Here is a 19,517-nt window from a genome sequence, read left to right on the forward strand (position 1 = left end):
TTATTTTATAGCCAGAACTGCTCGCAAATTTGTGGTAGCAAACACCAACCACAAGAATAGCGAGCAGTTCATACGCTGGTCGATGTACTCGATTAATCTAATAAATAGCGGACATGACGTATGGTGCGAGCGGCCAGGGGGCGTTTTTAACAAATAAACGAGCGTATGTTTTGCTCGTTCGTTCAGACTTAGAGGTGTGAACAGACTGCAATGTGCGTACGGATCATTTGAATAGCCACCCCTTGTTTTTAAACGAACGACCGCAAATAGCGAACGGCTCTGAATGAGGGCCAATGATCCGTATGGCTACATGTATTAGTATCATTTCCCTGCATTGGGTATAAGGCACAATGATCCCTATGGTTACATGTATTAGTATCATTTCCCTGCATTGGGTATAAGGCACAAAGGCCCTCATTCAGAGCCGTACGCTCTGAGCAGAGCGCACGCTCTGAATGAGGGCTGGCCTCCATGAGAATGGAGCGTCCTCCTGGACGCTCGTATAGCTGTGGGTCACCACCCACAGGCTATACGAGCGTGCAGTTTGATGGCCGCGATGGTCATGACCATCGCGACCATTGAAACTGCGAGCCGGAGCCTGCGGTTGAGGTTTTCAAACGCAAGCTCCGGAGTGATTTTGGCTCTATCAGAGCCAAAATCACTCCCACTGACATCACTAGTGATGTCAGTGGGCCGGCTTCTGACGGGAGGCGTTCCCATGGGAACGCCCCCGTCAGAGAGGCACGCCCCCGGCACGCCTACCAAAGGGGTCGTGCTGTCAATCAACATCGACAGCACGCCCCCTTTGATCAGACACAACGAGCGAAGGACTTTCCTTCGCTCGTCGCGTCTGGCGCATGCGCACGACGGAGCTCCCTCCGTCGTGCGCATGCTCAGTCCAGAACATCGACCCACTTGCGAGCGGACAGCCGCTCGCGAGTGGGTCTGAATCAGGCCCAATGATCCCTATGGCTACATGTATTAGTGTAATTTCCCTGCATTGGGTATAAGGCACAATGATCCCTATGGCTACATGTATTAGTGTCATTTCCCTGCATTGGGTATAAGGCACAATGATCCCTATGGCTACATGTATTAGTATCATTTCCCTGCATTGGGTATAAGGCACAATGATCCCTATGGTTACATGTATTAGTATCATTTCCCTGCATTGGGTATAAGGCACAATGATCCCTATGGCTAAATGTGTTTTCTGAGAAGTATCAGTGTGTTTTCATCAACAAATAGATCTTACAGACTGCTTTGGGACTCATTTACATTTGGATGTAAGTATATATTATAGCACACCTCCCAGTTGTAGCAGGACACGCCCACTTTATTGCCTCGCTCACAGGTGCTGCTTTCACACTCTCCCTGATATGCTTTTTCAAAAGTAGTCAAGTATGGCCCTAAAGCATGCAGACATCAGTTTCTACATGCTTTAATGGCAGAACTGGTTATTAAATAGGCCCCTATGTCTGTGGCTTCCTGCTGACCCTATTCCCCTCCTCACATCATGCCAATACCCCTATCCTCTCATACACTTCACTCATCTCCTTATATACAGAACTCTGTGCTGCTGGGGACCCTGCTCCTTCCACTATATAACTCTCAGTCTGTGGCTTCCTGCTGCCTCCATTCCCCTCCTCACATCATGTCACTGCCCCTGTCACATGCAGCCCTGTCCTCACTAACACATCACTCATCTCCTGATATACTCTGTGCTGCTGGGGACCCTGCTCCTCCCACTATATAACTCTCAGTCTGTGTCTTTCTGCTGTCTCCATTCCCCTACTCACATCATGTCACTGCCCCTGTCACATGCAGCCCTGTCCTCACTAACACATCACTCATCTCCTGATATACTCTGTGCTGCTGGGGACCCTGCTCCTTCCACTATATAACTCTCAGTCTGTGTCTTCCTGCTACCTCCATCCCCCTACTCACATCATGTCACTGCCCCTGTCACATGCAGCCCTGTCCTCACTAATACATCACTCATCTCCTGATATACTCTGTGCTTCTGGGGGACCTTGCTCCTCCCACTATATAACTTTCAGTCTGTGGCCTCCTGCTGCCTCCATTCCCCTCCTCACATCATGTCACTGCACCTGTCACATGCAGCCCTGTCCTCACTAATACATCACTCATCTCCTGATATACTCTGTGCTGCTGGGGACCCTGCTCCTCCCACTATATAACTCTCAGTCTGTGACCTCCTGCTGCCTCTATTCCCCTCCTCACATCATGTCACTGCCCCTGTCACATGCAGCCCTGTCCTCACTAACACATCACTCATCTCCTGATATACTCTGTGCTGCTGGGGACCCTGCTCCTTCCACTATATAACTCTCAGTCTGTGGCTTCCTGCTGCCTCCATTCCCCTCCTCACATCATGTCACTGCCCCTGTCACATGCAGCCCTGTCCTCACTAACACATCAATCATCTCCTGATATACTCTGTGCTGCTGGGGACCCTGCTCCTTCCACTATAAAACTCTCAGTCTGTGGCTTCCTGCTGACTCCATTCCCCTCCTCACATCATGTCACTGCCCCTGTCACTTGCAGCCTTGTCCTCACTGACACATAACTCATCTCCTGATATACTCTGTGCTTCTGGGGGACCTTGCTCCTCCCACTATATAACTTTCAGTCTGTGGCCTCCTGCTGCCTCCATTCCCCTCCTCACATCATGTCACTGCCCCTGTCACTTGCAGCCCTGTCCTCACTAACACATCACTCATCTCCTGATATACTCTGTGCTGCTGGGGACCCTGCTCCTCCCACTATATAACTCTCAGTCTGTGACCTCCTGCTGCCTCTATTCCCCTCCTCACATCATGTCACTGCCCCTGTCACATGCAGCACTGTCCTCACTAACACATCACTCATCTCCTTATATACTCTGTGCTGCTGGGGACCCTGCTCCTTCCACTATATAACTCTCAGTCTGTGGCTTCCTGCTGCCTCCATTCCCCTCCTCACATCATGTCACTGCCCCTGTCACATGCAGCCCTGTCCTCACTAACACATCAATCATCTCCTGATATACTCTGTGCTGCTGGGGACCCTGCTCCTTCCACTATAAAACTCTCAGTCTGTGGCTTCCTGCTGCCTCCATTCCCCTCCTCACATCATGTCACTGACCCTGTCACTTGCTGCCTTGTCCTCACTGACACATCACTCATCTCCTGATATACTCTGTGCTGCTGGGGGACCTTGCTCCTCCCACTATATAACTTTCAGTCTGTGGCCTCCTGCTGCCTCCATTCCCCTCCTCACATCATGTCACTGCACCTGTCACATGCAGCCCTGTCCTCACTAACACATCACTCATCTCCTGATATACTCTGTGCTGCTGGGGACCCTGCTCCTCCCACTATATAACTCTCAGTCTGTGACCTCCTGCTGCCTCCATTCCCCTCCTCACATCATGTCACATGCAGCACTGTCCTCACTAATACATCACTCATCTGATATACTCTGTGCTGCTGGGGACACTGCTCCTCCCACTATATAATTCTCAGTCTGTGGCTTCCTGCTGTCTCCATTCCCCTCCTCACATCATGTCACTGCCCCTGTCACATGCAGCCCTGTCCTCACTAACACATCAATCATCTCCTGATATACTCTGTGCTGCTGGGGACCCTGCTCCTTCCACTATAAAACTCTCAGTCTGTGGCTTCCTGCTGACTCCATTCCCCTCCTCACATCATGTCACTGCCCCTGTCACTTGCAGCCTTGTCCTCACTGACACATAACTCATCTCCTGATATACTCTGTGCTTCTGGGGGACCTTGCTCCTCCCACTATATAACTTTCAGTCTGTGGCCTCCTGCTGCCTCCATTCCCCTCCTCACATCATGTCACTGCCCCTGTCACTTGCAGCCCTGTCCTCACTAACACATCACTCATCTCCTGATATACTCTGTGCTGCTGGGGACCCTGCTCCTCCCACTATATAACTCTCAGTCTGTGACCTCCTGCTGCCTCTATTCCCCTCCTCACATCATGTCACTGCCCCTGTCACATGCAGCACTGTCCTCACTAACACATCACTCATCTCCTTATATACTCTGTGCTGCTGGGGACCCTGCTCCTTCCACTATATAACTCTCAGTCTGTGGCTTCCTGCTGCCTCCATTCCCCTCCTCACATCATGTCACTGCCCCTGTCACATGCAGCCCTGTCCTCACTAACACATCAATCATCTCCTGATATACTCTGTGCTGCTGGGGACCCTGCTCCTTCCACTATAAAACTCTCAGTCTGTGGCTTCCTGCTGCCTCCATTCCCCTCCTCACATCATGTCACTGACCCTGTCACTTGCTGCCTTGTCCTCACTGACACATCACTCATCTCCTGATATACTCTGTGCTGCTGGGGGACCTTGCTCCTCCCACTATATAACTTTCAGTCTGTGGCCTCCTGCTGCCTCCATTCCCCTCCTCACATCATGTCACTGCACCTGTCACATGCAGCCCTGTCCTCACTAACACATCACTCATCTCCTGATATACTCTGTGCTGCTGGGGACCCTGCTCCTCCCACTATATAACTCTCAGTCTGTGACCTCCTGCTGCCTCCATTCCCCTCCTCACATCATGTCACATGCAGCACTGTCCTCACTAATACATCACTCATCTGATATACTCTGTGCTGCTGGGGACACTGCTCCTCCCACTATATAATTCTCAGTCTGTGGCTTCCTGCTGTCTCCATTCCCCTCCTCACATCATGTCACTGCCCCTGTCACATGCAGCCATGTCCTCACTAACACATCACTCATCTCCTAATATACTCTGTGCTGCTGGGGACCCTGCTCCTTCCACTATATAACTCTCAGTCTGTGGCTTCCTGCTGACTCCATTCCCCTCCTCACATCATGTCACTGCCCCTGTCACATGCAGCCCTGTCCTCACTAACACATCACTCATCTCCTGATACACTCTGTGCTGCTGGGGACTTTGCTCCTCCCACTATATAACTCTTACATGCAGCCCTAGTATTACAAGAATCACACAAGGGGACTAGTCACTTCCACCCACATTATCAGCTCATCTCCTGCTGCTGTGGACAGTCTGATAGTCTGATCATCTGATTGGCTACAGAATCTTCCATCGCCTCCAATACTAGCGCATCACTGGCACCAATCAAATGCTTTATAAAAATAACTGAATTCTGACCACAAAGGGCACATTATATAGCAAGGGACGGATATGACCACGTAATGCAAATGTGTTGCGATTGAGACTCAGCCCCGATCTGTTACAATGTATATAAATATGAAGTGACATAGATGTATAGACCACTTGTGAGTCCCTGTAAGACGCACCTTGAGGTCTTGGCTGTAGGCCAGGATCCAGTCCTCCTGTTTGGGGTGGAAGAGGAGACTCTGAATGTAGAAGCTGAGCCTGTATCTCTGATACGTGGCCCCCTCATCTGAGCTGATCATCAGGCTGCTCTCAATCTCCGGGTCTGTCAGGAGCATAATCTGCAGGAAGAGAGGAATGGGATCATTATAATATTATATTATCAGCCATATAATGAGGGGGAAGAGATACCTGACACAGATACATTATATAAGTGTACAGTAGGTCAACATGGAGGTTACACTACACCTAAAACACAAGTTGTCTTATATGAAAGAGCTACAAATACCAATCACCGCCTTTAACGTGAGCTCTTATTGGCTCTTTTCCCCACCAATGGGCCTGATTGAGATGTACGGAGAGGTACAGCACGCTATTACCGCTGCTGCTGCTGAGTCTGTGTGCGCAGCTGCAAAATATGCAAATGCTGCAGCTGCTGGGAGATGTCTGGAGACGCCCACTAGCGGCTCTGCAAATCCAAGCGGCTGTGTAAAAGTCGCAGCGTTTGTGTACAAAGACGAAGCATCGGTCGCAGATCAGACGACGGCACCAGTGAAACTGCGCATAAAGGGCCTGATTCAGTAAGGATCGCAAAAGCGATTACGCACGCAGTTTCACCGCAAAGATATGCTAATTATTGCAATTGCAATGCCATGCGCAGCCTAACATAAGGACGCCCCCTTTACCTTACACACATCCGTAATGCTTTGCATGTCTGCGAAACCATCGGTAGCATGGAGTACCATCGCAGCCTCACGCACACTTGCATCTGACCTTACTCAGGAATTGCTACCGTCATTCCACGCAGTGAGTACTCAGGCAGGGTATGGCATCACAGTGTCTAATTTATGCACGCCCCTGCAAACGGCGTTCAAACGCACTGGTAGCCTGTGTTTCGGCGACCACCCACCCGTCACCACCCACAACAAATGCTACTTCCTGACAATCACACTGCGATGGGTCTGCTTAGTCACTGCAATCGCAGTCCCGATCGCAGTGGCATCTTCCTGCACGCGCACTGCTATTCACATGCATGCGTAGAATGCAAGAATCGGCCGATTGCTTGCGTAGTCGCAGTTGCGATCAGTAGTGAATCAGGCCCTAAGTCAAAGTCGCTAAGTCCGACACGTCTAAGAAACTGTGGCGACAGTTCCCTGTTTTTGTAACCACCCCTCCGTTACCACCCACAAACGGTCACTATCATTCACTCTGCAACTAAGAGCCTGATGCAAAGCCGCTCGCGCTGAATCAGGGCCGGGCTTCTTTTTTTTTGGAGCAGCCTCTTGGCCGCTCGCATTGACCACCCACAGCTATAGCGAATGGCCATGATGATGGTTGCGATGGTCAAGACCATTGCGACCATCGGGCTTGCGACGAGACCCTTGTGTTAGGGTCTCGTTCATCGCAAGCCCCAGAGAGCTATTGGCTCTAACAGAGCCGGAAGCTCTCCACTGACATCACTTGTGATGTCAGTGGAAGTGATGTCAGTGGGGCCGCCTCCAAACAGCAGGCGTTCTCATGGGAATGCCTCCGTTTGGGCAGCCACCCCCCCGGCCCGCCCACCAAAGGGGGCGTGCTGTCACTCAACATCGACAGCTCGCCCCCTTTGTGCGAGACCCGGAACGACGGATTGCCCGTCGCTAGCCGGGTCTTGCACATGCGCACGACGGAGCCGGCAACGTCGTGCGCATGCGCTGTGGGCCACCATCGACCCGGTTGCGAGCACTCAGCGCTTGCGACCGGGTCTGAATCAGGCCCTAAATCCTCTCTGCGAGCAACATCGCAGAGGCATCGTGACACATGCGCTGTAATAATAACATTGGTCATCTGCGTAAATATCGGCATAATGTACATCTCCAAACCAGGCCGGATATCTGTAGTTATTTAGGCTGTTTTTGTGTTTTTTGTGCGGTTTTGTTTCTCAGAAAACTTTACACTTCCAAACAATAGCGTCACTGCGCTTATTTCTCCTCATACAGCAACGTGGCCCAAAAACCGCCATTTTTATTGAAATTGCAAGAAAGTACGATAAAAGCAAATCTGTAGATATATATTTTCCAACCACCACCAAAAATATACTTAGTGGCTCTTGCTTCAGAGTTTATCCACCTTTAAGTAAGACCTGCACTTGAAAATGATAATTTTCCACAAAATGCATCCGCCATTGTTATGATGATGTCAGCAAACCTCACCCCTCCTGGCTCCCTGCTGCAGCAACTACTGGCAGGAGTTTGAGATAAGTCCCCACCACCTCTCCATTGGAACACCTGAAGTGCAGAGGATGAGACCCACCAGTCCTTAGCAATGGAGGGGTTAATCGGAAGTGCCTTCTACAGAGTGCTGGTACTGTACATTTTGTGAACAGTGTGGAGCATACTTAGTCATTTGGGGGGATATACAGATGTAGCCAGCCTCATCTTTTCCACAATGCGCCCGCACGTGCGCACATAACGCGGCAAAGCACAGCATTCGCCAGGCTGCGAGCACTCGCAGCCGACGATGACCCCATTGACGTCTATGGTGTGCGCGTGCATACTCCCACCATAGACGCGTGCACGCTAGTTGCCACATCCATGCCATGCTGCGCTTACATCGCGGGATAGATGAGCGTGGCTACATCTCCATGATGTGGAGTTACCTGTAATTTCGGCAACTGTGCACATTATCTTTCCAGAAGTCTGTCTGATGACATCACACACTGGCCACTCCCACAGTGCTTAGCACACACAGGAAAGCACAGCAAATGTGCAACACACAATCTACATTCCTCCAAATAAAGCATAGCACAACACATAATACGCACATTACACAGGCTTCTGTGGAGGCCGGGAATGCAGGGGCTGTGTAACCATCCCGCCCCCGTGATACTGCAGTTATGTCTCCCCCTGCTGGAGCCACTGTGCACCACAGGACTGTGCAACATGTTGGGGCATTGTACTCTAGCTGCAACCCCCCTCAGTGGCCACGCCTCCCCAGTACCCAGGCCCTCAGAATGTACTAGCGGCCCTGTCTAAGGGGACGGGGATCCAAGGGCATGTACAACTTGATGTTCTGGCAGAGTTATGTACACACCAGCAGATTTACATACAACCCAAGCAGCCAGTCCTGTGGAACTTAACCAGGGTGTGGAGTTTATTTATGTTAGGGATGGCCATCGACCATTGATGATTCGTAATCATTGATGGTTTATGGCTGATGTCAAATGCTTTTACCATCGATGGGTGAGAACCAGATGATTCTCCCCCATAGTTGGTCACTATCGATGGCCACTTGCTATATTGCCATCTATGGTAACCACACCGATGGCCATCCCTAATGTGGGTACAGTTACACTGGTTATGTCCATGCATGAAGAGGAGCCTGTATCGGTGCTGGGTTAGGCAGCTCACCGGCCTGTGACTGTCTCATATAATAGTGCAGGCCCTGGAACAGCGGTAATTAGCGTTTTCTGGTCTCAGGAGCTAAGAGGAGGACAGGCCGCCTTCCACTGTTTCGCTCATACACAGCGAAACAAGATGGCACCGTGCATGTGTCTTCCAGCTTGGGGTCTGTATGCCCGCAGTCATTACCTTGGATGGAGGAGCTATACTTCTTGGATGACTTATCATAGTGACTCTTCCTCTGGAGACTTTTTCTAGCTATGCTCTTTTGGATCCCTGTCACCACTCTCAGGTGACAACATGATCCCTGTGTTGGTGATAGCAGATCATCCCTTGGCATGTCCCTCAATCTTAGCAAAGTAGCGTATGTCTTTGATCCATCAGAAGACAGGTGCTTGGTGGAACGCTCTGCCCTCTCTGCCTAGCCATTGTATAGTTTCAGCTTTGTGATGGCGGTTGTGCAGGTAAGGCTGGCTCGGTGGTCAATCTCACACTATCCTGAATCAGCCAGGACCCGGTGCTCTTGTCCCCTCAATATGATAACATCAGTAGTGGTGAAGGACCAATCAGGGATGTCATGGAGGTGCAATGGTTCCTTGTTCTAATGCGGCCTGAGCTGGGCAGTTGAGACGATCAGCAGGCTCACATGTGTCAAAGCCGGATGATTGGCTGAGACCAGATCTCAAATGAATATCAGGTGACGCCATCCTATGTTGCCCCTGACGACGCCATCTTGCGTCGTCAGCATGAAACCATTGTGTGCAATGCTACTATGCTATTATTAGCATAGTGCTACTGCATTGCTACCGCATATTGTTAGAAGTCCTACCGTACCCCGTACGCACATGAAATCATACATATAATATACAAGACGCACAGTTGTGCTGTTTTTCAAAGCGCTCTACATATAAACGCACCATGCATATTAGCGACTATACGCAATATTCTCACACTTACATATACCGAAACTTATAAAAAGTTTCCTCCACATTAAAGTCTTAGGGGTCATTCAGACCCGCTTGCGAGTGGCAGGACGCTCGCAAGCGGGTCGATGTTCCCCACTGCGCATGCGCACGACGGAGGGAGCTCCGTCGTGCGCATGCGCGAGTCCCGGCGAGCGACGGGCTCACCATCGCTCCGGGTCTCGCGCCAAAGGGGGCGTGCTGTCGATGTTGATTGACAGCATGCCCCCTTTGGTGGGCGTGCCTGCCAGACGGAGGCGTTCCCATGGGAACGCCTACCGTCTCAAGCCGACCCCACTGACATCACTAGTGATGTCAGTGGGAGTGATTTTGGCTCTGATAGAGCCAAAATCACTCCAGGGCTTGCGGCAGCGAGACCCTACCGCAGGGTCTCCGTCGCAAGCCCGATGGTCGCTTGCGACCATCGCGTCCATGAGGACGCTCCAAAAAAAGGTAGGAGGGCCCTGATTCAGAGTGAACGCTCTGGTCAGAGCGTTCAGCTCTGAATCAGGCCCTTAATATTAGAGGTTATATTAGCGAATACTTATGTTGTGAAATGTAATGTATACGATATTTAAGGTACATAAGCTAGCAAACATATCATGTTTGGTACAATTCTAAAGCACTGTTCGTAAGATATGAATAATATGAAAATAGTGGTTAGAATGTGAAAATGTATGAAGTGTTTTTTTACTAGTTGAAACCAGTTCTTCGGCAGGAAAACCACACAAAGCAACATCTGAGGAACTGGGACATACCCCTAGTGATGCTGTATGAACTGTCCAATGACCTGCATCGTACCAGAATGTCCACGAGTAAGATCCAATGGAAACCCGTTAACTAGCTTCTTTGTTCTGGGAGGGTATATAGCTTGCATGCTGGTTCTAGTATACAGCCATTCTTTCTTGGATGACCACAGGCTTCTGGACTGGTGACTATTTGCTGGGACCAGTGCGCACGCGTATGTATTGGGCTGTATCGTATTCTGTATTTTATTGTATTTGCGCTAATTGTGCTAGATGAAAGCGTGTAACTTTCTTTTATTACAATAAGAACTTTTGTGCGTTGGAAACACAATTATTGTCTGGACAGCGTTTATTTCTCTCTAGCAATTTAAGGGTATTCATACATGAAACAAGGGTGTGTGGCCAAATCAGGGGGGCATGACCACACCTCCTCAAAAAATGAATGGAAAATGTTATGCTCACCGCGGCCTGCAATGGGGAGGATAAGATTTCTCCTCTAGAGCTTGCAGGGCTCTCTCTGTACCTGGGTACATAGTAACACCCCCACCATCACATGGGCGCGTCTCCGGTCCTGAGTGCATTACAGGATACATATCAGGAGATCTCTCTCTATGGGTACAATTTATTAATAATCACATTTACAGTATAAGGCGATCATTACATTAACGTATTGCATTGCCTACTAATCTGACGGAACCTTCCATAGAAACTTGCCGGGACAGCTCTGCGATATCCAGCTGTGCCAGCGATGTCGTCACTTCTGCATTTATGAACTGGCTGACTTAATGCACGGGCGCGGCTATTGGGTAGCTCATGCGCTAGTGGCCACTATCTGGCCAACCTTGCGCCATTGAATTTGTAGCTGCGCTTTCCGGAGATTAATACATGCGGCCATATCGCAGCCCTACAGTATATGGGGGCAGTTCTACCGCTGGACACTAATCATAATCAGTGAGGTAATAACAAACCTCTTGCTACGTAATACTAGGCCACCATTCACTGGGAGTTCATCCCTCATTGCAAAGAAGTTCGCGTGGAAGCTCCCTGGAGGACATGTGCCAGCCTTTTGTGACATGTGAGTGACAAGCGCAGGTCTGCAGGCATCGAAGATTTACCTAGATACCAAATTTACATAAATCTCTGAATGAGGCCCTCAATGCGTCACGTCTGGTGGACGACAATACCTGAAGGGTCATGACCTTTTCTTTCGCAGCTTTATGTACGAGGGCTGATTGAAAGTAATGAGACTGATTTTTTTTATTCAGAATCAGATGACTCCACAGGATCTGAACGTTTTTCTTTTTCAAAGTAGCGTTCTTCAAATTCAGTATATTTATTGTAGCGTTTCGACAACATTTCAAAGACGTGCGGTAGGCTGTTATGTGACATCACTGTTAGTGTTGCATTTTTCACTTCATCATCTGTCGAGAACTTCTTTCCGCACAGTTGTTTTTCCAGGGTTGGAAATGCCCAGAAATCACAGGGCGGTAAGTCCGGGCTATATGGAGAGTGTTCCAGTGCTGTCCCATTCATTTCAGTCACTGCTGCCAATATAACAGCAACAACATGTGGTCGGGCATTGTCTTGGAGCAAAGGGGGTCATTCAGACCCGCTTGCGAGCGGCAGTTCGATGTTCCCCACTGCGCATGCGCACGACGGAGGGAGCTCCGTCGTGCGCATGCGCGAGACCCGGACTGCGACAGCCAAGCTGTCGCTCCGCGTCTCGCACCAAAGGGGGCGTGCTGTCGATGTTGATTGACAGCACGCCCCCTTTGGTGGGCGTGCCGGGGGCGTGCCTGCCAGATGGAGGCGTTCCCATGGGTACGCCTACCGTCTGAAGCCGGCCCCACTGACATCACTAGTGATGTCAGTGGGAGTGATTTTGGCCCTGATAGAGCCAAAATCACTCCAGAGCTTGCGGCAGCGAGACCCTACCGCAGGGTCTCCGTCGCAAGCCCGATGGTCGCGATGGTCAAGACCATCGTGACCATCATCATGGACGCTCGCTATAGCTGTGGGTGGTCACCCACAGCTATACGAGCGTCCATGAGGCCGCTCCAAAAACAGGTAGGAGGGCCCTGATTCAGAGCGAGCGCTCTGGTCAGAGCGTTCAGCTCTGAATCAGGCCCAAAATCCACTGTTTCTTCAGCAAATGTGGTCTTTTCTTCCTCATGGCTCCACGCAAATGGGTTTTCAGGACGATGGTATAGTAACCATTAATGGTCTGTACACGGGGAACCCAGTGCTGTAGGATCATACCGTGCGCATCAAAGAACAGCAGAAGGATGACTTTATACGCCGAAGGAATCACACAGAATTTTTTGGGCAGAGGCGAAATCACGTGTTTCCATACACTGGACTGTTGTTTGGATTCCGGATCATAATGACGAATCCGTGATTCGTCACACGTCACAATCGATGTCAGGAAATCGGGTATCCTCTCTGATATTCCTGCGGTCTTCTTGCATGATTGAACTCGTCGTTGCATCTGCTCTTCTGTGGGACTTCTGGGTACCCACCCCGCACACGCGCAACGTAATTTTAGTTCCTTTGTCACAATATGCTGATCCCTTATGAATGAGATGCCAAGTGAAGCCGAAAGTTTGCGTGAAGTTACCTTCTGTCATTGCGCAACATCTCCGCAGCTTTGGGAATGTTGACATCTGTAACCGCGGTGGATAATCTCACAGAACTCGCTTCTTCAGTCACCCTCTTTGAAGTGCTTCCACCACCGAAATACTGCAACACGGCTAATTGTTTCTCCACCGTATGCTTACCGTAACATTTCATTAGTTTCATTTACGCTTTTTACCACTCTAACACAAAATCCAATCACACATCTCTGATGTAATCTCACAGACACGTCTTCCTCGTCTGCCATGACCAAACATACGAAGACCTTCCACTCGCTGTGACCAAACAAAGCAGACTACGGCAGTCCAACCGCAGGTTCAGACACGTCGGTGTATGAGCTTTACAATAACCAGCATAGCGTTGCCACGTCTACCGATGGGACAGAAACACAGAGGCAGTCTCATCACTTTTCAATCAGGCTGAGGAATCAGCAAAGCAGCTTTCGCGGCTAAATCTAGTTTTTGCATTGGTAGAATTTGCATACCAATTATACACCATCATTTTCTGCCAGTTAAAGGTCTGTCACATTAATAATTGAAAATAAAATGTAATGTCACTTTAAATGCTAAAGCTATGTTTCTAGCAATGTTAATTGTAATGATTGTCTCTTACATAGAAGGCAGACGGGGGCACACTAACGATGTAACCACTGTACATAGAACAAGACGCGGGCAGCAAACGGAACACATTCTGCCTGAAGGGGTCTCTTGCATTTGTTAAGCAACTGGTGGGAATTCAATAACAAATATGTTAATTGCATTTTACAGAGGGATGACTGGTGTACACGATATAGATGACTGATCACATCAGTCACTTATTCCCCTAATACAGAGCCATGGGAGAAACAAAATGTTACATGTCACGTAATTATTACATGATAACGTGACTGGCCTGGAATTAGTTACTATAAAAGTAGGCACTGTGTGCATATGCTGGTGTTGTCACGCTGCCGGTCTCATTATGGCTGTCAGGGCATGCTGGGATTTGTAGTTCCACAACGGAAGCCTGCTTTATACATCGACATTAAAGAGGTTAATATCATCTGATATTCAGCATGAAGGGGAACGAAAGAGGAAAACAATGAATTATCCGCCTGTAATAAGTGGGAAGGACACAAACTGCAAATGTATCACCTAACCACGAAGCTGGGCTGAGCCATCAGCAATAAACGTACGCGAAGAGAGTGGTCTAAGTGCATTAACAGTGTCCTATATCATCAGCCGGGTGACCCAGCTCGTCCAGGGTGCATTGTCTATATACACACATGGCTTCATTAAGGCTCTGCAGTGCTTTTAGCAGGGTGATAAAAATACCTTTTACCCAGAGCTGTGCAGCATGACAAGTGCGGAAGAGATTGCTACAAATCTGCGATTGTTGAGCACCACAATAAACTAGGAATTGGGAGACTGGTGATGTACGATACAGCGGCTTGGAATGAACACAGATGTTAGCCAGGTGTTATATTGCCTGTTTGTGCGAAGTGTCATCCGACCATCGCATCCATCTCTGCCCGAGATTTCTTACTTTTCTTCCCTGCTATTTTTTGACAAATGTGTTTGGAGCTCGACATCAATAAATATCTATTTTATTACTGAGATATTGAACTAGATATAGAGGGAGGTAAAACAAAGTGAACACAAGTATTTGTGGGATGTTGTGCGCCTGTCGACAATCAAAATGTTGACAAGCATTTTGGGGAGCCGGAAGGCAGGCGCCGGGATGTCGGCAAGTGTGAAATGTTACTTACCATCATGATTACAGTTGTACTGCCAACGCATAAAGTGCTAATAGTATCATTTTACACTTGCTGGTTAGGCACTAGGGGGAGGATTATAGATAGGCTGCTAGCGGGAAGGGATAAAGTTAGGCACTGGGGGAGAGGGGATAAGCTCTTTTAAGAGGGGGTTAGAGTTAGGCAATAGGAAGGGGAGGGTTAGAGTTAGGCAAAAGGAGGGTTAGAATTAGGCACTAGGAGGGTTAGAGTTAGGCACTAGGAGGGTTAGAGTTAGGCACTAGGGAGGGAGGGTTAGAGTTAGGAACTAGGAGGGTAAGAGTTAGGCACTAGGAGGGTTAGAGTTAGGCACTAGGGAGGGAGCGTTAGAGTAAGGCACTAGGGAAGGAGGGTTAGAGTTAGGCACTAGGAGGGTTAGAGTTAGGCACTAGGGAGGGAGCGTTAGAGTAAGGCACTAGGGAAGGAGGGTTAGAGTTAGGCACTAGGAGGGTTAGAGTTAGGCACTAGGAGGGTTAGAGTTAGGCACTAGGGAGGGAGGGTTAGAGTTAGGAACTAGGAGGGTTAGAGTTAGGCACTGGGAGGGTTAGAGTTAGGCACTAGGAGGGTTAGAGTTAGGCACTAGGAGGGTTAGAGTTAGGCACTAGGGAGGGAGGGTTACAGTTAGGCACTAGGAGGGTTAGAGTTAGGCACTAGGAGGGTTAGAGTTAGGCATTAGGAAGGGGAGAGTTAGAGTTAGGCACTAGGGGGGTTAGAGTTAGGCACTAGGAGGATTAGAGTTAGGCACTTGGAAGGGGAGGGTTAGAGTTAGGCACTAGGAAGGGGAGAGTTAGAGTTAGGCACTAGGAGGGTTAGAGTTAGGCACTAGGAAGGGGAGGGTTAGAGTTAGGCACTAGGAGGATTAGAGTTAGGCACTAGGAAGGGGAGGGTTAGAGTTAGGCACTAGGAGGGTTAGAGTTAGGCACTAGGAGGATTAGAGTTAGGCACTAGGAAGGGGAGGGTTAGAGTTAGACACTAGGAAGGGGAGAGTTAGAGTAAGGCACTAGGAGGGTTAGAGTTAGGCACTAGGAAGGGGAGGGTTAGAGTTAGGTACTAGGAAGGGGAGGGTTAGAGTTACGCACTAGGAAGGGGAACGTTTGAGTTAGGTACTAGGAAGGGGAGAGTTAGAGTTAGGCACTAGGAGGGTTAGAGTTAGGCACTAGGAAGGGGAGGATTAGAGTTAGGCACTAGGAGAGTTAGAGTTAGGTACTAGGAAGGGGAGGCACTAGGAGAGTTAGAGTTAGGCACTAGGAGGGTTATAGTTAGGTACTAGGAAGGGGAGGGTTAGAGTTAGGCACTAGGAGGGTTAGAGTTAGGCACTAGGAAGGGGAGGATTAGAGTTAGGCACTAGGAAGGGGAGGCTTAGAGTTAGGCACTTGGAAGGGGAGGGTTAGAGTTAGGTACTAGGAAGGGGAGGGTTTGAGTTAGGCACTAGGAGAGTTAGAGTTAGGTACTAGGAAGGGGAGGCACTAGGAGAGTTAGAGTTAGGCACTAGGAAGGGGAGGATTAGAGTTAGGCACTAGGAAGGGGAAGGTTAGAGTTAGGCACTTGGAAGGGGAGGGTTAGAGTTAGGTACTAGGAAGGGGAGGGTTAGGCACTAGGAGGGTTACAGTTAGGCACTAGGAAGGGGAGGATTACAGTTAGGCACTAGGAAGGGGAGGGTTAGAGTTAGGCACTAGGAAGGGGAGAGATAGAGTTAGGTACTAGGAAGGGGAGGGTAAGAGTTACGCACTAGGAAGGGGAACATTTGAGTTAGGTACTAGGAAGGGGAGAGTTAGAGTTAGGCACTAGGAGGGTTAGAGTAAGGCACTAGGAAGGGGAGGATTAGAGTTAGGCACTAGGAGGGTTAGAGTTAGGTACTAGGAAGGGGAGGGTTAGAGTTAGGCACTAGGAGGGTTAGAGTTAGGCACTAGGAGGGTTAGAGTTAGGTACTAGGAAGGGGAGGGTTAGAGTTAGGCACTAGGAGGGTTAGAGTTAGGCACTAGGAAGGGGAGGGTTAGAGTTAGGCACTAGGAGGGTTAGAGTTAGGCACTAGGAAGGGGAGGGTTAGAGTTAGGCACTAGGAGGGTTAGAGTTAGGTACTAGGAAGGGGAGGGTTAGAGTTAGGCACTAGGAAGGGAAGGGTTAGAGTTAGGCACTAGGAAGGGAAGGATTAGAGTTAGGCACTAGGAAGGGGAGGGTTAGAGTTAGGCACTAGGAAGGGGAGGGTTAGCGTTACGCACTAGGAGGGTTAGAGTCAGGTACTAGGAAGGGGAGGGTTAGAGTTAGGCACTAGGAAGGGGAGGATTAGAGTTAGGCACTAGGAAGGGGAGGGTTAGAGTTATGCACTAGGAGGGTTAGAGTTAGGTACTAGGAAGGGGAGGGTTAGAGTTAGGCACTATGAAGGGGAGGGTTAGAGTTAGGCACTAGGAAGGGGAGGGTTAGAGTTATGCACTAGGAAGGGAAGGGTTAGAGTTAGGCACTAGGAAGGGGAGGGTTAGAGTTAGGTACTAGGAAGGGGAGGGTTAGAGTTAGGTACTAGGAAGGGGAGGGTTAGAGTTAGGTACTAGGAAGGGGAGGGTTAGAGTTAGGCACTAGGAAGGGGAGGGTTAGAGTTAGGTACTAGGAAGGGGAGGGTTAGAGTTAGGCACTAGGAAGGGGAGGGTTAGAGTTAGGTACTAGGAAGGGGAGGGTTAGAGTTAAGTACTAGGAAGGGGTGGGTTACAGTTAGGCACTAGGAGGGTTAGAGTTAGGTACTAGGAAGGGGAGGGTTAGAGTTAGGTACTAGGAAGGGGAGGGTTAGAGTTAGGCACAAGGAAGGGGAGGGTTAGAGTTAGGCACTAGGAAGGGGAGGGTTAGAGTTAGGCACTAGGAGGGTCAGTTAGGTACTAGGAAGGGGACGGTTAGAGTTAGGCACTAGGAGGGTTAGAATTAGATACTAGGAAGGGGAGGATTAGAGTTAGGCACTAAAATGGAAGGGTTAGAGTTAGGCACTAGGAATGGGAGAGTTAGAGTTAGGTACTAGGAAGGGGAGAGTTAGAGTTAAGCACTAGGAAGGGGAGAGTTAGAGTTAGGTACTAGGAAGGGGAAAGTTAGAGTTAGGTACTAGGAAGGGGAGAGTTACAGTTAGGCACTAGGAAGGGGAGGATTAGAGTTAGGCACTAGGAAGGAGTTAGGCACTAGGAAGGGGAGGATTAGAGTTAGGCACTAGGAAGGGGAGGGTTAGAGTTAGGCACTAGGAAGGGGAGAGTTAGAGTTAGGCACTAGGAAGGGGAGGATTAGAGTTAGGCACTAGGAAGGGGAGAGTTAGAGTTAGGCACAAGGAAGGGGAGGATTAGAGTTAGGCACTAGGAAGGAGTTAGGCACTAGGAAGGGGAGGGTTAGAGTTAGGCACTAGGAAGGGGAGAGTTAGAGTTAGGCACTAGGAAGGGGAGGATTAGAGTTAGGCACTAGGAAGCGGAGTGTTAGAGTTAGGCACTAGGAAGGGGAGGGTAGGAGTTAGGCACTAGGAAGGGGAGGGTTAGAGTTAAGTACTAGAAAGGGGAGGGTTAGAGTTAGGCACTAGGAAGGGGAGGGTTAGAGTTAGGCACTAGGAAGGGGAGGGTTAGATTTAGGTACTAGTAAGGGGAGGGTTAGAGTTAGGTACTAGGAAGGGGAGGGTTAGAGTTAGGCACTAGGAAGGGGAGGGTTAGAGTTAGGCACTAGGAAGGGGCGGGTTAGAGTTAGGTACTAGGAAGGGGAGGGTTAGAGTTAGGAACTAGGAATGGGAGGGTTAGAGTTAGGCACTAGGAAGGGGAGGGTAGGAGTTAGGCACTAGGAAGGGGAGGGTTAGAGTTAGGTACTAGAAAGGGGAGGGTTAGAGTTATGCACTAGGAAGGGGAGGGCTAGAGTTAGGCACTAGGAAGGGGAGGGTTAGAGTTAGGTACTAGGAAGGGGAGGGTTAGAGTTTGGTACTAGGAAGGGGAGGGTTAGAGTTAGGCACTAGGAAGGGAAGGGTTAGAGTTAGGCACTAGAAAGGGGAGGGTTAGAGTTAGGTACTAGGAAGGGGAGGGTTAGAGTTAGGCACTAGGAAGGGGAGGGTTAGAGTTAGGCACTAGAAAGGGGAGGGTTAGAGTTAGGCACTAGGAGGGCCAGAGTTAGATACTAGGAAGGGGAGGGTTAGAGTTAGGCACTGGGATGGTTAGAGTTAGGTACTAGGAAGGGGAGGATTAGATTTAGGCACTAAAATGGAAGGGTTAGAGTTAGGCACGAGGAAGGTGAGAGTTAGAGTTAGGTACTAGAAAGGGGAGGGTTAGAGTTAGGCACTAGGAATGGGAGGGTTAGAGTTATGCACTAGGAAGGGGAGGGTAGGAGTTAGGCACTAGGAAGGGGAGGGTTAGAGTTAGGTACTAGAAAGGGGAGGGTTAGAGTTAGGCACTAGGAAGGGGAGGGTTAGAGTTAGGCACTAGGATGGGGAGGGTTAGAGTTAGGTACTAGGAAGGGGAGGGTTAGAGTTAGGCACTAGAAAGGGGAGGGTAGGAGTTAGGCACTAGGAAGGGGAGGGTTAGAGTTAGGTACTAGAAAGGGGAGGGTTAGAGTTAGGCACTAGGAAGGGGAGGGTTAGAGTTAGGCACTAGGATGGGGAGGGTTAGAGTTAGGCACTAGGAAGGGGAGGGTTAGAGTTAGGCACTAGAAAG

General features: G+C 49.5%; 1 protein-coding gene across 1 annotated transcript in view; it reads right to left on the reverse strand.

Moving 5' to 3' along the window:
• Positions 1 to 19,517, reverse strand: part of SORCS1 (sortilin related VPS10 domain containing receptor 1) — a gene marked incomplete at its 3' end in the record, with an annotated part of 674,820 nt that overhangs the window by 97,508 nt on the left and 557,795 nt on the right. Inside the window, exon 4 of the mRNA XM_088465805.1 lies at positions 5,336 to 5,494. Coding sequence (XP_088321931.1) covers positions 5,336 to 5,494 — 159 coding nt within the window. The remainder of the gene's footprint in view (positions 1 to 5,335; positions 5,495 to 19,517) is intronic.

This window comes from Taudactylus pleione, unplaced genomic scaffold (assembly GCF_031769625.1).
Source record: "Taudactylus pleione unplaced genomic scaffold, aTauple2 ptg000008l, whole genome shotgun sequence".
NCBI classification, from domain to species: domain Eukaryota; kingdom Metazoa; phylum Chordata; class Amphibia; order Anura; family Myobatrachidae; genus Taudactylus; species Taudactylus pleione.